Source organism: Ambystoma mexicanum, chromosome 10 (assembly GCF_040938575.1).
Source record: "Ambystoma mexicanum isolate Mex_15411 chromosome 10, UKY_AmexF1_1, whole genome shotgun sequence".
Classification (NCBI taxonomy): domain Eukaryota; kingdom Metazoa; phylum Chordata; class Amphibia; order Caudata; family Ambystomatidae; genus Ambystoma; species Ambystoma mexicanum.
Genome location: NC_090932.1, coordinates 1,486,302,119 through 1,486,325,475, shown reverse-complemented (window position 1 = coordinate 1,486,325,475; position 23,357 = coordinate 1,486,302,119). Strand labels below are relative to the sequence as shown.

Sequence of the window (23,357 nt, the reverse complement as noted above, 5' to 3'; positions counted from 1 at the left end):
ACCAGAAATGTGTCATGCTTACCTGGCCCAATGAAGGCATTTTTCAATAATAAAGACATAGGTTGAGGAGCAGGAACAATGTTTTGCAGTTTCAGCTTTGTCCCAGAATTTGCTTTGGATAGAGGAAAAGATGAACATGTTTGGGGTGATGGTCCTGGTGGCTTTGGTAACACTGGTGTTTGCAGAGAAACGTTGCAAGGCACTGGAGGCTGTGATGCGAGCATTAGATTTTGGCTCTGGGGAAATGTTGTGGCCGAAGCATTGTGAGTGAGAGTCGCAGAAGCTGTGTGAGTAATAACAGAAGAATCTGTTGAAACAAAGTTTCCACTTGCTGAAGAAACATATGAAGTATGGCAATTCAAACCAGAGTTTTGAGGCGCACCAGTTGAAGCACTTCTTTTTTGTGACGTTGAAGCAGTCTGAATTTGTGCCAATGAAGGCTGTAACACTGGTAACAATTTTTCACGAGAGTTTAAAGAGGAATCCGACTTAAAATCTATTGCTTGGCCAAAAGATCCCACGCTACCAACACTTGAACTTCTCTCTCTTCGAACATCAATTATTCTGGTAGCTGTAGGTTCAGGTCCTGATGAGGTAATCAATCTATTATCAAAATTAACTGGCATGAGACTGCTGGGCAAAGAACTGGTTGATAAAATGGTAGTCTGGAACAACAACAAAATATTTGAATTATGAAATGAAAAGAAACAAATACATATTATCAGAAAAATACAAGAGGCTACACATACTGCTCAGAATATGAGCTCAATATTATATTCAATACTATGTTAGTGAAGCCATTACATTATCTCGCAATATTAAAAGAAAAAGTAACTTGCTAATAAAAACTCCAGAACTTTTAAGTCTGTATTTATTCGTAGCTTACCAACTTCTTCATTTTTGTGCGTAGTTTGTACAGTAGCCACTAACCCTTTATGGTCTCCGCTGCCTACCTCACAGTCTGGAAAAGAGAAAGGGTCCAGAAACATGGCCAATATCTTTTTTTAGAAATGTAGGGATTTCCTGGCGTTCTTTTTAAGCATATCCGTAGCAGTCAGTATATGTGTATCCAATGAAGTAACTGGATTTCTTTTAGCAGTAACTTGAATGACATTGCACAAAACCTACTGACTCTGAGCTCGGTGTTGAACCAGCAAAATACAGGGCCCCAGGATGTAGATCAGACAACAGGGGAAATGTGACTAAATGTTAGCCAGTGAAAGGTATCTGGAAAAGATATCTCCAGGGATCAATGGGGAGAAATATGGAGTATAGCAATTACCTCTTCTACTTGCATTCAACAAAAGGAGAAGGCATATAAAACAAGTTACAGATGGTACCTTACATGTTACATTATATAGTCCCCTCAACTTCGCCATTTGGGGAAATAGGTTCCATAGGGCATATTTGGTGTGGTTATCCACAAATCCCATCTTATTGGACATGCGAGTGTAGAATAGACTTTTCCACCTATGCCACAGCGCTACCCAGTACCCATCCTTGGTGCAGGCAGATTAGCTCAAAAACATGCTTTCCTCTGCAGAAAATTGTCTTTGTCTTATAGGGGAGCACTATTTTATCCATAGCCTTGTCAAAAACAAAAAAAGAGGGACATCTTTAAACGAAGCAAACCGCTACATATGCATTTCACCCTAATTATGGATCATCAGTGTTGTACAGTCTGATATCCTTGTGGTTGGAGCATTGGGGTATGTTTAGCAAACACCATCAATGTTATGGTGGATTTTAAAAAGCATTTCTAAATGCTCTCTTCCCAAATACTCTCCTTCTAGAACCCTCCGCTCTGCCTCCTCCAACTCTCTGGGGGTGAGCCGTTTTTCCCAACAGAGATTTGGGGGTAGATCCTTATCCTCTGCAGGTGCCTCCCTCTGGAACAGCCTACCTGCCTCACTGGAAACTCCTCAAGACGTTCCTTTTCGCTTCCTCATTCCCTCTACCTCTCCCCTGCTAACCTCCCCTCTCCTCGCTTCCTTCCCCCCTTCTTTCTCTTCCTCAACCTGCTCAGCTTGCTGACTGGTCGCCTGGTGCACCTCCAGAACCCTATAGGTCCCAGGCTCTGCCGCCAGTCCTGCACTTGCCTCTGGGCCTCTGCACTTTGCATGGCACTAGTGCATTATGCTCCATAAGAGGGGCAACCACTCTGCACTTAACCCTGGCCCCTGTTGACTGGGCGCACTTATCCCCCTCCCTCGCACTTCCTGTTCTCTGCACACTTGCACAACCTTAAATATACTAGGCCAGCAAGTCTGTCTGTCCGTTCCTCCCTCTGTCTGCCCTCCCTAGCCAGGCCTAGTACTGTAGTTTTTTTGTACTGTATGTTCCTCGATCCCCCCCCCTGTTCTCCCCACATTCTCTATCATGCACCTACACTAGCAGATATGGCTCTGGCCTAGTAAGCTAGTTACTGTGGTTAGATAATTCGGAATCTTCAGGGCCTAAGAATGATGACTGTAATCCCTTGTTCCCTTCCCGCTTTGAAGCGCTTTGAAGCACTTCACTTGTGTATAAGCACTTAACAAATAAACAATTACAATTGGAAAGTAATTTTGGCTTAAATCAAGAGGATCATAAATAATGCCTCATCTAAAAATATATTAATATTGATCCTTGAGGGCTCGCAATGAAGCAAGATATTGCCCATTGAAAATGCCCACAGGTAAATTAATCTAACATTTAGGAGGTCAGATTGTGAATGCTCAGAAGTTGTATCTGGAAGAGCATCCACCAGTGACCCTTTGCTAGGTTGAAGTTTATTAATAGGAAGGTAATTCACAGGTTTACACAAATGTGTCTGCCTTTCTTAAACTTGGTTAATGAAAAAGGTGGAAACTATGAGCCATAAGGTGACATGCTACTTATTTTTACATTACTTGTTCTCTTCATATAAGCCTGTCCATTGAGGCGCTCGAAATGGATTTTATGAGGCGGCATTTGACATGGATCAAAACTACATATGTAATGGCCATGCCTTGGGTCAAACTAACTTCTATTTGGTGAAATACTTCAGTTTGGGAGATGCGTAAAACACAAAGTCCCTCACCGGTCCCTCCTCTGCTTAGCACAGAATATTAGGAGAATAAAACTCTTTTTTTTCCCCTCCTACCAGAGCTCCTTGCTGATTTGCTCAATTTGATATGTTCCTTATAGTTATGAACAGATGGAGTTTTGAGATTGTAAATGGAAATGATGTAGGGACATATGTTAAATGAGACAGATGGAAGCTCACATCCAGAGAGTGAGGCCAAGCGTATTGCTGGGGAGGGGACGAAGGGTTTAGTGTTTACCTACTAAAGTGATGTCTAGTTGAGAATTTAAAACAGTATGCACACTCAATTAATCTCATGGATAAGTCAGCTGTTATAGATTGTTCAGTGTAGTACATGCACTTTAAAAAGCCAATAAATTAAAAATAAAAATTATAAAAGGCAGCAACACAACCTCTAAAACCAGATTTGGCCTGGGGATGTAGGGTTCCTGTAAGAATAAAGGAATTCATGACTACACAAATGAGCGTTCCAACTGGCAAATAAGCTTTCACACTATAAGAAGCTTGAAATCATTGCACCCCAAAAGTAGCAAAAGGGTATCCTAGTGTGAGGGATGATGTCCCCCTGACCGTATGGTTTAGAGAATGTCATCAAAAGGATCAAAGGAAACAGGAGTATTCAACAAAATAATTTCGCTGTATTACGGATTACTTTAGAAATCGGCATGGCGAAAGCATCGCATCCCGATATGATCGGGTAATATTACACACTGTGGTCGCAAACCAACACTGACATGCCTGACTGTTAGGAAAGATTCACAGTTATGTGAAGTTTTCCCTCCAGTTGTGTAACCCCCAACTTTTTTCTGCTGTCTAAACACCATGGTCTGATTTTGCCAGTAGAGCACAGCCTTCAGCTGCACTCCCCTGGGCTTTTCGCTCACTTTGTTATGGGGAAAGTGACATGCCCTTAAAGACAGTTAGTACTGGGAGACTTTGTTTCCCTTACTCCTTGTCAATGTTGCAGCATTTCTGCAACATGTTACAAGTGCACAATGTACCTTACAGTACAGTGCGCTTGGGTCCTCCTGTCATTTCCCAGGTCCCTAGACACCCTTGAAGGATTTTTTTAGGAGAAGCGCCGAAGTGCCTTGGACAGGACTGGTGGCAGCTTATCTTGTCATATATTTTCAACCCTTTCCTGCCATACAAACTGCGTTTATTGAGTTTGGCACAGAAAGGTGGCTTGGCTCCAAAATGGCCATGCCACAAGGTTCTTTGTCTTGTCCTTTGGCCATCTTGCCCCTTCACCTTTCCCCAGGTCAAGCCGACCCGGGTCAGTCCTTATTTGGGCATGCATTCTCCCGCAAAAGGCCAAGCTTTCGTGGGTTTCTGCATGGCTTGTGCGTGTGCTTCCAGGATGTGGGTTGGACTGTCTGGTTCCTTTACACATCCTGGGTGCCTGAGAGTCTGGTGTGGTGTGAATGAGTGGGACCACCATGGTCCATGATTGGTCCACGTATGGTGTGCCTCTATGTGAGCAGATCTCCCACTGGGTTCCTATTCGTTTTGGCGCGAAGGAGATTCTGGATAAGGGAAGGCTCCAAACACCCATACCAGGTCGATCTCTTGAGTTCTCACTGAACGAAGGATAGGATCGAAGTATCCTGAAACTAAGAAGCCGAGTCGAGGAAGGGCTGGTGACCCGCTGGAAGGTTTGGCACCCTGGGCCCGCTGTCGTCCCGCTGGACCCCTCTGCATCTGATCGAACTAGAAGGTCTGCAAAAACGCTTCGACCCATTTGAATACTGGGACCAACCATTATCGGTACCTTCATCAAACCCTGCATGTAAGCCTTCTCGGAAGAGTGCCTGGGCCAAACAGTGGGCTGACCAGCTTGCGCAGGACCGTTGCTCTGACACCGCTGCCATTTCGAGGAGCCCCTTGAAACTTGGTACATTGCAAGCTCTGGGCTCACGGCACTCTCACACTGAATTTCGTACACTTGGCATTCCCAGGTCTAGAGTAAAGAGAGAGCGCCCAAACCCGAGTACACACGGTTACCGTGTCACCCAGCCCTGGTGACGAGCTTCGCAGGCGCCTTGCTGCTGTGCCGCCCTTTGCCCTGAAGCCTGCTACAGTGAAACTGGCCTGTTCCATCCACCAGGAACTGAGAAATTGATGTAACTCTGCTGCTGAAAGCCGCAGAGCCGCACCATTGCTGCATTTAAACCTGTAACCGTAGTGGACTCGACTGCTGAAGTTTGGTCTGGAGTGCGCCAAGGGACGGTGAGTACTTGCAACCCTTACCGGTGGCCCCTATCGCATCCATCCATTTTTACGCACAAGTGGCCCTTGAGGGCCCCTCTCCTTTCCACAGATTGCCTGAGCTATCAAATTATTCACAACTCCTGGAACCTGTTCTGCCCTCTTGGAGAGACCCTCCACGAATAGTGGGAACTTGTTCTGCATCACCCACCTTCCTGGGCTGCTACAGACCCTACACCAGACCCAGTTTTCACCCATCCGCACTACCACGTGCGCCAGCATTGCAAGTACATTTGCGCAATAGGCTTCACTCTTCTTAGGGACTGGACTGCCCTTCAGTTAGGATTGTGATTATTGCAGAATTGCCTAAAGACTCTTTGCACTGCCTGCTTCACTTCCTTTTTAAGTTGTGGACCCATTTCATGCATAAACCCCTTCAGGCCACTTGGTCTTGTATATATGTATTTTAGTAGGATTGTGTAGGTTTAAAAGTATTACTGTTGATAACTACTGTGTTGAACTCAAAGGCCTTGAATACATGTATTTGTATTTTTGATATATATACATCTGACTGGGAGTGATGTGTAAGTGTCCTTTACTTTGTGCTCACTGAGGTCTTTCAGTCACCCTCACCCCTCCTGAGACCTGGTCTTGACCACCGCCAATACTACCTTGATTGGTCTGGCTTGTCCAGAAGGTTACCCTGTTCCAAGAAACTAGGCTGGCCTTCCAAACCTCTGCCCACCAAGTAAGAGTTAACAAATTTGTGTGCAGCAGTGGAATAGGACTGAAGGTATCCAGTGTTGCACACTAGTGAAGGCATTTCAGATTACCCATACCCAGGACACAGTGACTTAGTAGTGATGACTGTAAAGGCCATAGACCAATCTAGAATAATGGAAACAATTACCGATATAACATTCAATGCTTCTAAATCAGAAACAGTAAGGGGGTCATTACGAGATAGGGGGTAACCATGCTGCTATTAGCGGCATGGCTACCCCCTTACAAGGTACCAGGTCTGGGTTCCTTGATTGAGGAATTACCGGGCCATTCCAACCTTGGAGGGCCCGGCCGGTAATTCCTCATTCAAGGAACCAAGACCCGGTACATCCCCATTCCCATTTGAGCCCCCATAGGGCTCAATGGGAATGGGGAGCATGCTAACAACGGGCCCGTTAATATCATGCTGGTCTCCTTGCGGGACCCGCTAAGGACGCCTGGCTTTACCAGGCGTCCTTAGCGGGTCCCGCGAGGAGACCTCGTAATAGGGTGGTAAGGGGTTGATGGCTCCGGCACATTTACTGGCGCTGTTAACCCCTTACCGCCAGGGTTGGAATGACCCCCTAAGAATGATGTGTGCTGAGAGAGGATTACCTTCTCAAGGCACAAAATTGGAAATGATTCAAAGCGAACTGGAGGCTTCCAGCCCTTTAAGATGAGTAGCGGTACCCTTGAGATGGATGGGGATGCAGATTTTATTCATAGTATCTAAAACAGGGAGTACAACGAACATTACCAATCGCTCGATACGCTAACTCTACTTCATTAAAAAGTTGGGTTCTTATACCCATAACTGGGCATAACTGTGTTGACCTGCATCACTATCAAGTTCATCCTACGTGGCAAACTACAAAAACCTATCGGGAGGTGGGATAGGTTCTAAGTGAATAACTAAGCATAGGTTCTATATCTGTATGGAGTAACGGAGAGAGGTAATTGGATAGTTAACATCAGTGGGGCAACTAAGCCCACCCTTCAAAATAGCCACTATGAACGTCACAAAATGTACGATGTCCCATTGGCTACACAAACTATAGGACCCCCAACTACGTGGTCCCCTACAACTGGTTGGCTCTAACCCCCATTAGTAATTTTCCTACCTACGTTAGCAGCACACAGACTGAACAACCAGGTGCGGGTGAGCTTGTCTTTGCACCAGCTTCACACCAATTAAAATATCATCCATCATCACCTCAATGGTCCAGTATCAATTAGTGCTTTGAAGTTGGCCTTGAAAGGTCCAGTGTCAATTAGTGATTTGAAGTTGGCCTTGAGTTTGTACTGTTCTCTGAGAATTTTTAAGGAGTATGGGCACTATCCGGTTTATGTGTGTAGGTGTGATCATCTTCCTTGTCCAACGTTCTTCCATCACTTGACTGGACACCATGATATTGAGTTTTTTCATGTATTCGATTTTATTTTCAATAGTCTTCTGACGTCTTTTGTTGTTGCTTGACCTTTCTAAACAGGAGCTTCTGTTCTTTCATGTTAATTGTATCTAATGTCAGCCAACTCCAGTTTGATAAGACCTTGACTTTCTTGGCTCAGTGAACTCCTTAGCTGAACTTTTTTTGTGTTTTAATTCAATTGCTTTTCTTTACAGCGACACTGAAATGAGGCCTTCTTCGTTCAGTACTGCTTTATACGGAGTGGAAACATTCATCCTTTACTTGTCCATATGTATCCATGAGGTATACATGTATATGTTGTCGAGTGCCGCAGTCTAATCTATTAAAAGCATGTGGCTAGCTTCATGATTGGTTTGCTGCTTGCGTTTCATTGCATCTGTACACGTTTAAACTAAGTATCTTCATCAGGTTTGTGGCATAGGTTTATTCATCTTGATCCCAAGATGTCATATATCCTTGGTATTTCTTTGTTCTTTATAATCGTCTGCCTCTATGGTCCGGTTATCTTTCTATATGGGTGTCGATTCAACTTTGTATGACGTCACCATTCATCCTGGTCATTCAGTTTCTTGGCTTCTTCAGGAATCTGGTTCAAAGGGCCATCATATTGTCTTGTATGCAGGTATGGTTTTCTCAATGGGTACTTTACCGCCCATGTTTGCTTAGGCATAGGTATTCTTATGGGTACTGCACAGAGCCCACACTCTTCTCTTTGCTGGTTCACTTGTTCAGTATACTTCACATACTTTGGTTCATACTTTTCAGGTTATGTCGGCGGGGCAGGTGGAGTGGGGGTACTTGGCTCCTCCTCTACAAAAGAATCATGGAATGGCAAGAGTTGCAACTTGATGCCATAACCTCTGATGGGAGTGCAGAAGGAGGTGGAGCTGCTTCCACTGACAGAGCAGAGTTCTGTCGCTGCGTCATCCATGGTGCCCATGTTGACAGAGAGGATGCAATGTCCCTAGTTTCCTCTGCCAACTTTGATGCTGATGCCATGCTGGAATTCAAGAAGCAAGAGCTGCTGTTTAATCAGAAGGAGCTTGATTTACACATGGCTAGGCTGAAGATAGAGCAGGCAGAAAAACAGAAGGTCAGCGATCACCAGTTGGAACTGGCCAAGCTTCAAGGTTCCAATGGATCTGGACATGTGTCTGGGTCCTCCTCTCATCCAAGATTTCCTAAAGGTCTGCACAGTGTGCATGATGAGAAGAATGACATTATGGACTGGTTGAATGCATTTGAGTATACATGTGAGGTTCAAGAGGTTGTAAATGCTGATAAGAATGTATGGTTGCTCAGCAGACTACCCCATTCTGGCTGCAGTGCTATCATGGAGATGTCAAAAGCTGAAAGAGTAGATTTTACAATGTTGAAGCAAACTCTCATCTTAAAGTTTGGGAAGGCTCCTGCCCAATACTTGAAGAGGTTTAGAGAGTACAAAAAGAAAGAAGCTAGTACTTGGGTATCATATGTGACTGATTCCTTAAAGAACTTGACTGGTTGGGTTGAAGGCTATAAGGTCTCCACCTTTGAGGGTATAGGTCAAGTCTTGTCATGCTTGAACATATTTTTGCATTGTGTTCCCGAGCTTAAGCAGCATTTGGCAAATTCAAAGGAGTTAGATCCTAAGAAGCTGGCCATAGAAGCAGATTTGTGGGTGTCACATAGAGTTTCCCATGAGGACAAGACTCATCCTGGTATGCATGAGGAAAGGAAAAAGTCCAAGGATAAAGAGGGTGGGGGGGGTTGATAAATCTTCCTCCCAAAAGAGCCAGAAAAAGAAATGCAAGGGTAAGTCACAGGATTATGCTCAGGCTAGTGGACGTTATCCTTCCAAACATAACTCTGGTTATAGTAAGCCTCCCTATGACCCAAGACCCAGTGGATCTTGTGTGGCTTGTGGAGCAAGTGACCATGTCAAGGGGGACCCCGATAGAAGGTTAAACCTTTGGGGGTCCACTTTGCGAATCTGGCCTTCTCCTATGAGGAAGAAGAGGTCACAGGGGCATCTTTCTGCTCAGATTCATTCCCCAGTAGACAGACTGAAGATGTTTTAGTTTCACTGGGTTCCTGGGAGCCTAAAGTCTCAGAGGCTTATGCCAGGATTCCTGACAATAACACACACTATTTCAAAGACAGTGTGCTGATCAATGGAGTGGATACTCCTGTCCTTAGGGATAGTGGGTGCAGCAGAACTGTAGTGGATTCTACCTTGGTAAACCCAGAGGAAGTTGCCAGAGCTCCTTTTTTACCCACTAAGTTAGCTGATGATTACCCTCTTAAGTTGCCAGCTATGCCTGTAAATCTTACTATCAATGGTACAGTAGTCAGTGAGCATTCAGAGGGATGTCGCAGGAAAGGTCCTGCTGGGGAATGATCTCAGAGCTTTAGGGCTTGTGGGTCACACAGCAGAGAGACCATGTACAAGGTCACAAACAAGAGTTGCATTGGTCAAGTCCAATGCCAAGCATTAGCCAAAGGGAAAACCCAAGGCTAAAGGAGTCAAGAAAGACAAAAGAGACAAAGAGGATATTGTCCCTAACTCAACTACCACTGAGGTGGAGGTAGTTGGTCAAACACCTGAACCAGACAAGGAAGAGGTGTTGCCTGAAATCCTCAATCCCCATGACCATCCTAAACTACAGAGTTTGTTAGTGGAAGGTGGTCCAGACAGGATTGAGTTCAGTGAGGCCTAACGTGAGTGCCCATCTTTGGAAGGCCTAAGGAGACAGGCCTGCACCAAGCTTGAGGGTGAACCTCTTGGGAAGCATAGGATTTATTGGGAAGGTGGGCTCCCCTACAGTGAGCCTGCAGAGTCTACAGAAGGAGACCATAGGAGGTTGGTGGTTCCCCTTGATGTATGACCCTTCCTCTTGCAGTTGGTGCATGAAGTCCCCTTTGCTGGTCACCTTGGCATCAAGAGAACCAAGCAATGGTTATCCATACACTTCTACTGGCCCAAGATAGGGGTGCAAGTAGAAAGCCACTGCAGAGTTGTGCCACATGCCAGTTATCTGGGAAAAGTGGCACAACAATCCAAGCTCAATTGATACCACTCCCAGTAGTGGGAGTACCATTTGAGAGGGTAGGGATTGACATTGTTGGTCCCCTTGTCCCCCAAACATCCTCAGGCAATAGGTTTATCCTGGTGCTGGTCGACCATGCCACCATGTATCCTGAGGCGATCCCATTGACGACTGACTGCCAAGTTGCAAAGGTTTTACTTGGCATATTTACTAGGGTTGGCTTCCCTAAAGAAGTTGTGTCCGATAGGGGCAGCAACTTTATGTCAAAGTATATGCAGGCCATGTGGAAGGAATGTGGTGTCACCTATATGTTTTTATCTGCATACCACCCACAATCCAATGGTCTCATTGAGCGGTTCAACAGGACCCTTAAGAGCATGATTGGGGCACTAGTAGAGCCCCAAAGAAGAAAATGGAATCTTCTATTGCCATGCTTACCTGTTTGCCTACAGAGAGGTACCTCAGGAGGGTGTTGGCGTCAGCCCCTTTGAACTTCTGGGGACCCTTAGCAATAGCGAAGGAGGGGTGGGAGATGCCCACTCCCCCTGTCACTACCAATGTAGTAGACTATGTGCTAGGACTCAGAAAAAGGATGGTAATCCTGATGGGTCTGGCTAGTGAGAAACTGAAGGCAGGGCAAGCACTGATGAAACACTGGTGTGACCAGAAGGCTGCCCTCATCAATTTCACACCAGACCAGCAAGTCCTGATCATGAATCCGATAAGACCTAGAGCTTTACAGGGCAAATGGCCAGGCCCTTACACAGTGGTTGAGTCACTGGGTACGGTCAACTATTTAGTGCACCTTGGAAGAGCTGGACAAACTCCAAAAGCGTTCCATGTGAATAGACTGAAGGCTTTTATCCCAAGAGTTGAAATAGCTAACGCGGCTGGCTTCAGATGTTGAGGAAGAGTCAGAACCTCTCACTGACCTGTTCCAGGGCAGTCCTTCAGACAGCTCCATTGAGGGTGTCAAAGTGGCCCCTCACCTGACTTCTGTTCAACAGGATGAGGTGAAAAGTCTGCTGAGGCAGTTTCCCACCCTGTTTTCGCAAGCTCCTTCTTTGGCACCTTGGTGCAAGCATGACATGGACGCAGGAGATAGTGTAACTGCTAAAAGTAGGGGCTACAGAATGTCAAAGTAAGGTCTTACATTAAGACAGAGGTCAGCAGGATATTGGATCTTGGGGTGATTGAACGCTCTAGTATCCCTTGGTCCAGCCAAGTGGTTTTGGTTCCAAAGGCAGGCCCCTCTGAGCTGAGGTTCTGTGTGGATTACAGGGCTCTGAGTGCTGTCACCAAGATAGATTGACACCCCTTGCCTAGAACAGATGAACTGGTGGATACTTTGGATGCCTCAAAATACTTCAGCACATTTGACCTCACTTCAGGCCATTGGCATATAGCTCTTGCAGAACATGCAAAGGAGAAGACCGCTTTCTCAACACCAGAGGGTCTTTACCAGTTCAGGGTAATGCCATTTGGGTTGAAGAATGCACCTGCCACTTTCTAGAGGCTTGTGAATCATATCCTTAATGGGTTGGATGAATTCTGTCTTGCATATCTGGATGATAAAGCAGTTTTCAGTGCAACCTGGGAGAATCATGTGAAACACCTTAGGAATGTGTTGGAGGCTCTTCACAAGGCCCACTTCACCATAAAGGCCTGTAAGTGCCAGATTGGACAAGGTTCAGTGGTCTACCTTGGACATGAAGCAGGTGGAGGGAGGATACAGCCCCTACCCAGTAAGTTACAAGCAGTGCAAGACTGGCCTACCCCCACTACCCAAACCCAAGTGAGAGCCTTTTTAGGACTCACTGGGTACTACAGGAGTTTCATGGCAGACTACGGCACCATAGCTGCCCCTCTGACTGCTCTCACCACTCTCACCATTCCTAAGAAACACAAGAAGATAACTTGGTCTGAAGAGTGTGGCAAGACCTTCAATGGCTTAAAAGACTCCTTGTGCCAGGCCCCTGTCATCAGGGCTCCTTATTACCAAAGACCTTTTATTGTGCAGACAGATGCCTCAAACACTGGGCTAGGAGCTGTACTATCACAAATAGAGAAGGGTAAGGAACACCCTATTGGCTTCATTAGTCGCCAGCTTAAGGCCAGAGAGCTCAGATGGTCAACAGCAGAGAAGAACGAGTTACTTTCTTACCTGGTAACTATCTTTCTATGGGATTGTCCGACGACGTATTCCATATCTATGACAGGTAATGTCCACAGCTGTGCTGCTTCGGAAAATCTTTGGCGTCTGCATCCTGCGTCGATGACGTCGATGCGCCGTCCCCGAGGACCTCCTCCGACGGCCGACGTCACTCGATGTGATAAGTAGGACGCACGAAGCCCATAGCCTCAGTTATAATTTTTTCCCAGAACGTGTGCCACCAGTTTTCTGCCAGTCAGACACACAAGGCCTTGCGGAACGCAAGCTGCAATCGCAAAAGAAATTCTGCAGCGGGGAAGGCAGGGAGGGAGCGATATGGAATACGTCTTTGGACCATCCCATCGAAAGAACGTTACCAGGTAAGAAAGTAACTTGTTCTTCGAGGGGATTGGGTCCTCCGACGTATTCCATATCTATGACAGACTCCCAAAGCAGTACCAAGCATGGAGGTTGGAAAGAATTTAGAATACAAATTTGGCATGCCCAATCAAATTACGGAATAGAGAACTGCCTTGCCAAAGGCCAGATCTTGCCCTCTGATGGAATCGAGGGAATAGTGATGTACAAAAGTATGTACTGAAGCCCAGGTGGCTGCATCACAGATGTGACGAATAGGAACTCCCCTTTGCAGGGCAGTAAACGCAGCCACTCCTCTGGTAGAATGGGCCCGCAAGCCAGCCGGAGGGTCCTTACCCGCCAAGCGGTAACACTCGGAGATAGCTAAAATAATCCAACGAGCCAAAGTCTGTTTCGTCACAGCTTGTCCCAAACGCTTTCCAGCATAACCAATGAAAAGTTGATCGTCCACTCTGACACGGGACATGCGGGAGATATAAAAGCTCAACGCTCTCCTAGGATCAAGCCTATGGAGCCTCTCTTCTTCCTTACCAGGATGTGGAGGAGGATAGAACGCCGGAAGAACAACCTTCTGGCTCAAATGAAATTCGGAAACCACCTTCGGAAGAAAAGAAGGACGAACTCGAAGGACAACCCTGTCCTTGTGAAACACAGTGAAGGGTGGCTTAACTGAAAGTGCCTGTAACTCACTCACTCTGCGAGCGGAAGTAACCGCAACCAAAAACAGAGTTTTCAGAGTTAACGTAAAGGCTCAAACGGAGCACCCATAGGAAACTTAAGAACAAGGTTCAAATCCCAACCTGGCACCAGAAAAGGTGACGGAGGGAACACATTAGTGAGCCCTTTCAGAAACTGCGAAATTAAAGGAATTTTAACATAGGAACACTCTTCAGACAAGCACTTAAATATGGACAGTGCCGCCAGGTAACCTTTAATGGTCCCCACTTGCAAGCCCCTGTGGGCCAAAGAAAGCAAAAAAGACAGAACCATGGGAATGTCACATTCAAAAGGATCCACATTCTGAACTCTGCACCAGTCGCAGAACTTTCTCCAACGGCAACGGTACAGAGACTTAGTTGCCGGCCGCCTGGCCGAGAGCAACACCTCCATCACGTCTTCAGGGAGGTCCCAATCCATATACCTCAACCTTTCAGATTCCAAGCGTGAAGATTGAGGGATCTGACCTCTGGATGGAGAACCTGACCCCCCTCCCGTGAGAGCAGATCGTCTCGGTAGGGAAGACGACGTGGAGGGCAGATGGACAAGTCGAGAAGGTCCGGGTACCACGTCCTCCGGGTCCACGCCGGAGCAATGAGGATCATCCGGGAACCGAACCTCCGTAACCTCCGTAGCACTTGCGGGATGACGGGGACTGGAGGAAACGCATACAGCAGTGGGAATGACCACTCCACCACGAACGCATCTCCTAAGGCTCCTTTTGGAGGAAATTCCCGCGAGCAAAACCTTTCGCACTTCCGGTTGACACTGGAGGCGAAGAGATCCACTTGAGGGGTCCCCCAAAGGGTGAAGATCTCCAGGAGAATCTCCTGAGCCAGCTCCCACTCGTGAGAGATCGAACTCTGCCTGCTCAGAGCGTCCGCCGTCTCGTTGTCGTCTCCGGCCAGATGAACAGCCGAGATCGAAACTTCCTGCTGGATGGCCCAGAATTCGAGCTGCATCGCCTCCCTGCACAGCGGAAGTGACCCTGCCCCCCCCCTTTTTGTTGAGGTAGTGCATGGCCATCGTGTTGTCCGTTAGAATCAGGACACTCTTTCCGCGCACAGTCGGCAGAAAAGCCTTCAGGGCTAGCCTGACGGCCCTCAGCTCCAACAGATTGATATGGAGTCTGGACTCCGACGGAGACCGACGACCGCTGACTGTCAACTCGTTGGCATGAGCTCCCCATCCCGTGAGGGATGCATCTGTCACGATCGTCACCTCCGGCCAGGGCAGCCAAAATGGGGCCCCTTCATCAGATTGCCCTCGACGGCCCACAACAGAAGGTCCCGGGCTACCGAGGGCAGCACCTGAACAGGGTCCGACAGCCTGCCGGAGGACTGAGACCACTGGAGCTTGAGTGCCCACTGCAAAGATCTCATCCGCAGATGAGCCTCTGGCACCAGAAGAATGCAGGATGCCATGAGGCCGAGCAGTCTCAAGAATTCGGACGCTGGGAGATTCTGGACAAGCTGAAACTTGTGCACCATCTGCTGAATGTGAAGAGCCCTCACCTGAGGAGGAAAACACTGCCCCAGGGACGTGTCGAGCACTGCTCCTATGTACTGGAGCCGCTGTGTTGGTGTCAAATGGGACTTATTTAAATTGAGGAAGAAGCCCAGCCTGTGAAGGGAGTGGCAGGTGACGGACAGATGATCCAGGACTTGCTCGGGAGAGCTCCCCCTGATCAACCAATCGTCCAGGTAGGGATAGACGTGAATCCCCCCTTTCCTGAGATGCGCTGCCACCACCACCATGAGCTTGGTGAAAACCCTCGGGCGGAGGTCAATCCGAACGGCAGGACCCGAAACTGAAAGTGCGAGTCGCCAACCGCGAACCTCAGGTACTTCTTGTGCTTGGGATGGATCGGCACATGGATGTAAGCATCCTTGAGGTCGAGAGACACCAACCAGTCCTGAAGTTGAAGGGCCTGGAGGACTTGAGAAAGAGTCACCATCTTGAACTTGTCCTTCCTGAGGAGTTTGTTCAAACCGCGCAAGTCCATGATGGGTCTCAATCCCCCGTCTTTCTTCGAAATCAAAAAATAAGGGGAATACCATCCCTTGTTCCTCTCCGCTACAGGCACCAGTTCTATGGCACCTTTCTCCAGCAGGGCTTGAATTTCCTGTGCAAGGAGCGGATCCGGACACTTCAAAGAGGTTCCCTGGTGGATTGTCGTGAGGCCTCTGCCGAAAAGGAAGACAGTAGCCATGGGTTATGATCGCCAGAACCCACACATCCAAAGTAATGGCTTGCCACTCTACGAGATGCTGCGCCAGCCTTCCCCCAACTGGCGAACCATGGGACCTGGCCTCATGACTGAGTGGTAGCAGCTGCGGCGTTGCCTGAGGGCAAAGAGACAACTGCCCGAGCGGCCTTGGCACCTCGAGTACCTTTGTTTCCACCTCTGGCACTCTTACGATGGCCTCTGACTGCTAGCTCCCCTCGCGCTACTGAAGGAAGAGTAATAGCGAAAGGAACCACCCCTCCATTGCTGTCCCCTAGGACGAAAAGGCGGAGGTTGGTGAACTGCAGCGCCCAACGACTTTGCTGCAGCTTTGGAGGTCTGCAACCTCTCAAGGCTCTCGTCAGCCTTGCTGCCAAAAAGGTGTTCACCGTCAAAAGGCATGTTGAGGAGCCGGGACTGCACATCAGGAGCGGACCCAGACTTCCGCAACCATGCAAACCTGCGCATTACAGTGCTTGCTGCCATGGACCGGCTGACACAATCCGCCAAGTCCAAACCCGACTGAACGGCCTCACACATAGCATCCTTGCCATCTTGAACCATAGCAAGGAAACCATCCCGTTCGTCCCCTTCGGGAATATGATCAGCCGCTAATGCAACACAGTTCCACAGAGTGTGTGTGAAACGAGACAAGGCACATATGGAGTTGGCCGCCTGAAGCGCCATACCCCCCCGAAGAAAACATTTTCTTCGCCCAGCCGTCAAAACGTTTGTCGTCCCTATCCGGAGGGATGGTAGGATATGACGCCTGCTTTGCCGGGGCCATAGCCGCCTGCACCACCAAACTCTCTGGGGTGGGGTGCCTAGACAAGTAGCAGGGGTCGCTACTGGCTGGACGGTATTTTCGCGACAAAGACTTGCCCACTGCCGGGAGACTCTCTGGAGCAGGCCAAGCCGCCGCCACCCTTCTCTGCAGAGCCATATGAAAAGGCAAAACCGGGTCAGTGGGTGGACCGAGATCAAGGATGTCCGTGAGATCATCCTGAACGAACTCCCCTGGGGGAGCTGACCAACCCAAGTACTCGGTAGACCGAGATTTAAGGCGCTGATATGAAGAATCGGCATGAGAGCCAGGCTCCGGCGTACAAAACTCCACCTCCGGAGAGGTGTCCAGTCCATTGGCATCATGCAGCGACTGCCTCAAGTCATCAAACTGGCTATGGCCCCAGATAAGGTCATCTGGAACCGTAACCGGAACCAGGCCGCCATCAGAGCCTTCATCACCCTCTGAAATGTACTCCAGGCGGGGAGAGGAAGACCTCTGTGGACCAAAGCAGTGCCGGACCTTAGCCATAGGCTTTCTAGGGGCAAACCCCATGCCACGGGGCCCCTCCGACACCACCGCCTCGAAAGGCGTTGAGGGAGCCGAACGAGTCAGCGCCGACAGAAAAGGCGTCGAGGGCGCCGAACGAGCCGGCGCCGACAGAAAAGGCGTCGACGTCGAGCAAATCGGCGTCGATGTCAGCTGCAGCGCCGCCAGCATCGGCAGCGTCGACACAGTCCTCGAAGCCGGAGCTCCGAGCGTGTCTCTCGACAACCTAGGCGCCGACGGCGTCGACGACCCCCTCGGAGGCAGAGCCTCGAGAGAAATCGTCGACGACCTTGGCGCCACAGGCGTCGACGTCTTCTTCGAAGACGGCACAGGATCACACGGTCTCGAGCGCGTCGAGGACCGGGACCTGACACGGGCATGGCGAGAACGGCTATCCTTGTCCGAGCGGGACCTCTCCCGCGAGCCATGCCGACCACTCGAGCCCGAAAGCGTATGAGCGGTGTCTCTCGACCGGTGCCGACCGACCCCACTCGGAGGCGCGGAAGGACCGGTGCCCTGCGATTCCAGAATCGCTAGCATCTGCTTCCTGAAGGAAGCCCATTCCTCTGGTGTCGCTTGCATGGAGAGATAAGCGACCCGCTGACGGGCGGAGTCCTCGGAAGAGGACGGGGAAGGCGACCTATGCCGGCGCTTCCTGGAATGCCTCGAAGAGGCAGAGGAGTGGCGAGACCGACTCCTGGAAGGAGACCCACCGGACTTCCGACGATGACGCAGAGTCATCTGTCGAAAGCCCCGCAGACCTCAACTTCCGGGGCTTAGACACCCGTCCTACCGACAGCTTCTTCTTGCGTTCCCGCAAGGCCTTTGCAGTGAGCAACTGGTAGTCGACACAGTCGTCCGTATCGTGGGCCTCCCCGAGGCACCAGAGGCAGGTGTCGTGCGAGTCCGTGACCGACATCTTGGACCCACAGTCCCCGAAGTTCTTGAAGCCCGGACACGGGGTTGAAGACGAGAAAGACATCGCCATGAACAGGTCCTCACAACAAACCGAACAGGTTCAGCGAACCGAGAATAGGAAACAGCAAACTCCAACGAGTCGAGGCGTACCGAGATTCACGAAGCGAACACGTTCGCGGAAAAAACAGAACTGAGGCTATGGGTGTCGTGCGCCCTACTTATCACATCGGGTGACGTCGGCAGTCGGAGGAGGTCCTTGGGGATGGCGCATCGACGTCATCGACGCAGGACGCAGACGCCAAAGATTTTCCGAAGCAGCACAGCTGTGGACATTACCTGTCATAGATATGGAATACGTCGGAGGACCCAATCCCCTCGAAGAACAAGTTACTTCTTACCTTGTAACATTCTTTCGACGGGATGTTCCTCCGACGTAGTGGACTGGGAGTTTCCACTCCTTTACGCATTCCCACCAGTTCCTGTTATTCCTCAAATGATCAGGAGGTTGAGAAGATTCCGGAAAACCATGATCCCAATTGCCCCGGATTGGGCCAGGAGAACGTGGTACCCCGACCTTCTAGATATGTCCATCTGTCCTCCAATCCGTCTTCCACTCAAAGAGAATCTTCTCTCGCAGAAGGGAGGTCAGGTTCTCCATCCAGACACCAGAACCCCCAACCTTCACGCTTGGCTTCTGAAAGGGTGAGGTACAAGGATTGGGATCTCCCTGATGACGTCATGGAGGCGTTGCTTTCGGCCAGAAGGCCAGCAACAAAGTCTTTATACCGCTGCCGTTGGAACAAATTTTGCAGCTGGTGTAGGGAAGAGAATATCAACCCTTTTTCATGTGGTACACCAACAGTGTTATCGTTTCTACTCTACTTGGCAAACTCAGGCCTTCAAGTTGGCACTGTAAAAGGCTATCTCGCAGCGCTTTCTATCTTCAAGCGCACTGCGGAGGAATCATCGTATTTCAAACTTCCTCTAGTGGTACAATTTCTCAAGGGATTAACTAATGTTTATCCTCCAAAACCATTCCAGGTTCCCTTATGGGACTTAAATTTAGTCTTAAACTTCCTAATGGGCACTCCATTCGAACCACTTCACTCTTGTGCACTGAGATTTCTCACGCTTAAAACTGTCCTATTGGTAGCACTAACATCTGCTAGGAGGGTGAGCGAGCTACAAGCTCTCTCCTGTAAACCCCCACATACAACTACGAACATGTCTCCTAGAGCTCCTCTCAGGGGAAATTCCCTTGAACAGAACAGATCGCACTTCCTGTTGGTGCTGCAACTTTTCCAGACTGTCATCAGCCTTTTTCCGAATAGTGAAGAGCCGTCAAAGGGCATATTCAAAAGTCTGGCCTGTACATCTGGAGCAAAGCCAGACTTTCGCAACCACGCATGCCTGCGGATTGTTGTACTTGCCGCCATGGCCCTGCTGATACTGTCAGCGGAATCGATGCCAGTTTGAAGTGATTCGCACATGGCATCTTTGCCATCTTTAATAATGTTAAGGAAGGCTTCCTTTTCCTCTCCTTCGGGTATGTAGTCAGCCGCTGATGAAGCACACTCCCATAGTGTGTGACTGAACCTGGCGAGCGTACGGGTGGCGTTGATGGACTTCAACGCCATACTACAAGCAGAGAAGACTTTCTTTGCCATAGAATCGTACCTCTTGTCATCTCTATACTGTAGGACAGTAGGGTAAGCGGTCCTACTGCTAGATGAAGTTGCCGCTTGAACCACCAGGCTCTCTGGATTTGGGTGTTTTGATAAGTATTCAGGGTCAGCAGCCGCTACCCTATACTTGGCTGACAATCTTTTATTGACCACAGGGATAACTTCAGGAGTTTCCCAATTAGATGTAATTTTCCTTTGTAAGGCTGCATGGAAGGGGACCACAGGGTCCTCCTGTGGACCTTTGTCTAATATGTCTGTTAGGTCATCCTGTTGAAAAACAGGTGAAGGCGCAGATCAACCCATAAATTCAATAATTCTTGCCATAAGGGTTCTATAGGGTGTTTCGGCATGTTCCCCTGGGTCTGGTTTAACAAATTCCACTTCTGGGGAAGTGTCCAGCCCACTTGCCTCATGTAGTGACTCCTGTAGGTCCTTCAGCCTTCTTTCCTCAGAGGTGAAATCCTCTGAAATAGGCAGTGTGGCCCTCTGTAACCCAAATGTTTCCTGGTCAGAATATTCCCCCTCTTCATAAATTGAAGATAGTCCAGGGTACTCTGACCTCTGAAATGGTGTAAAACCCATCTCTAAGGCAGAAGGAGCCAAACTCGTCATTATTGGGCGAGAAAACGTCGATGTCGTCGACGCCGATGTGACAGGCTTTTAAGGCGCCGAGAACGGCGTCGAAAAAACTGGAAGGGGTCTCAAAGAATTCGAGAGGATCGGGATCCTACTCGAGGACATCGACGACGGTCTCAGCATCATGCCGGAGGCCCTTGGAATCACCGTTGGCTGTGGAGTGGGCTTGGTCTTCTCTTTCATCGGCGTTGACGATGGCGTCGAGTCGATCGACCGATGCGTCGAGGAACCCTTCGACAACGGTGTCGATGGCACCGACCCGTGCGTCGATGGCACCGACCCGTGCGTCGAAGGAATCTTCGACGACGGCATCCAAGATGGTGCCTTCTTACCCGATGGCTCGTGGCGCTCTCGGGTGGAATGTTTCGCCGGGTGCTGCGACTTGCAACGTTTTGATTTTTTGGGTTTTTCACCCGGAGTATCACCCTCAGCTGTCTTCAAAGGGGTCGAGGCCGCGTTCTCGAAAACGCTTAACATTTCCCTTCTGAATTCCTCCCACTCAGCTTGAGAGCTGTGTTTAGTGGGACAGGAGACCCTTTCTGGGGACACAGAAGACGACGAGGAAGGGGATCCTCGACGTCTCTTTTTTGAGTGTCTTGATCTCGACGATTGGTGGGAGCTACTTCGAGATCTAGAATGGGAATGTTTTCGAAGGCGAGGAGACGAATGCCTCGATTCAGCCGAAGAAACCTTCGAGGAGGTTTTGACTGACTTACCTCTCTCGAGCTTCCCCTTGCACTCCTTCAAGGCTTTCGCCGTCATGGACATGCAGTCATCACATTCCGAACAATGGTGCTCGGATCCCAAGCACCACAAGCAGGTCCTGTGTGGATCCGTTATCGACATTTTTTTACCGCAGTCTCGACATTTCTTGAAGCTGGATCGCGGCATCGTTGGTTCCGATGAAGATGCCATCGAGAACGAGAAGGTATTATTCGAGTAGATATAGTAGTTATCCTGACTGAACTGAGCAACGACGTTCCGAGGCCCCACGAAGCGCGGAAAAACGGAACTGAACAACGGACACAGCGCGTGGCTATTTATGGGTTATGACGTCGGCGCCGATACGGTGGCCGTCGAGGGACATCGACTCGGCGGACGTCGACGCGCAGCGCCCTCTACAGAAAAAAATTCCGGGCCAGCAAGCTGAAAACGTATTATCAAAGATAAGGAATACGTCGGAGGACACAATCCCTTCGAAATTATGTTTCTCTGTTGTGTGGGCCCAAAGGAAGGTGAGGCCCTACCTCTATGGGACCCAATTCACTGTGCAAACTGACCATAAGCCCTTAAAGTGGCTAATGAACATGAAGGTAGAGAATCCAAATTTGCTCAAGTGGTCCATAAGCCTTCAAGGCGTTGACTTCACTATTGAGCATAGGCCAAGTGTCCAACATAGCACTGGTGATGGGTTGTCCAGAATGTTTAACCAACCTGAACATGAGACTCATCCAGGGGTGGATTCATTCCCCCTGCCCTTGGTCTAGGAGGGGCGAGTATTAGAAAAGATTCCCAGTTATGTGAAGTTTTCCCTCCAGTTGTGTACCCCCCACCCCCAACATTTTGCTGCTGACTTTGCCAGTGGAGCACAGCCTTCAGTCCATAATAAAAGCGTTTTGGTGTTAAATGGATGTTCTTGTTTACTTTTGTTCATGAGCCCGGCGCCAAAGGTGCCAGGACAGTGTCCACCCAGGTCTCCTGTGTTTGCGACCCCTGCATGCCTGTGCCCCTTACTTCATGACCATGACAGAAACTGACATGCCCTTAAAGACAGTTAGTACTGGGAGACTTTGTTTCCCTTAGTACTTGTCAATGTTGCAACTTTTCTGCAACATGTTACAAGTGCACAATGTACCTTACAGTACAGTGCGCTTGGGTCCTCCTGTCATTTCACAGGGCCCTAGAAACCCCCCGAAGGATTTTTTAGGAGAAGTGCAGATATGCCTTGGACAGGGATGGTGGCAGCTTATCTTTTCATACATTTTTAACCCTTACCTGCCATGCAAACCGTTTTTACCGCATTTGATACAGAAAGGATGCCTGCCTCCAAAATGGCCATGCCAGGAGGTTCTTTGTCCTGTCCTTTGGCCATCTTGCCCCTTCACTTTTCCCAGGCCGAGCCGACCCGGGTCAGTCCTTATTTGGGTATGCATTCTCCTGCGAAACACCAAGCTTTCGTGGGCTTCTGCATACCTTGTGTTTGTGCTTCCAGGATGTGGGTTGGACTGTCTGGTTCCAATACACATCCTGGGTGCCAGAGAGTCTGGTGTGCTGTGAATGAGTGAGACCTCTGTGGTCCATGATTGGTCCATGTACGGTGTGCCTGTATCTGAGCAGATCTCCCATTGGGCCCTCTTCGTTTTGGAACGAAGGTGATTCTGGATAAGAGAAGGTGCCAAACACCCATACCAGGTAGATCTCTTGAGTTCTCACTGAACGAAGTATAGGATCCAAGTATCCTGAAACTAAGAAGCTGAGTTGAGGAACCGCTGGTGACCCGCTGGGAGGTTTGGCACCCTGAACCCGCTGTCATCCCGCCGGACCCCTCTGCATCTGATCGAACTAGTAGGTCTGCGAAGACGCTTCAACCCATTAGAATAGTGGGAACAACTATTCTCGGCACATTCATAAAATCCTGCAAGTAAGTCTTCTCTGAAGTGTCCCTGGGCCAACCAGTGGGCTGACCAGCTTGCCCAGGACCTTTGCTCTGACACCAGCGCCGTTTCGAGGAGCCCCATGAAACTTGGTACATCGCAAGCTCTGGGTTCACGGCACTCTCACACCAAATTTCATACACTTGGCATTCCCAGGTCAG

The 23,357-nt window shown here is 49.0% G+C and overlaps 1 protein-coding gene and 1 long non-coding RNA gene across 3 annotated transcripts in view; one reads left to right on the top strand and one right to left on the bottom strand.

The window, feature by feature from the left end:
* Positions 1-23,357, bottom strand: part of MLXIP (MLX interacting protein) — a 1,610,055-nt gene that overhangs the window by 522,272 nt on the left and 1,064,426 nt on the right. The window contains exon 9 of the mRNA XM_069619595.1: positions 23-665. Coding sequence (XP_069475696.1) covers positions 23-665 — 643 coding nt within the window. The remainder of the gene's footprint in view (positions 1-22; positions 666-23,357) is intronic.
* LOC138492452 (uncharacterized) overlaps positions 1-23,357 on the top strand; it is a 249,553-nt gene that overhangs the window by 111,035 nt on the left and 115,161 nt on the right. The gene's annotated exons all lie outside the window — the stretch shown is intronic.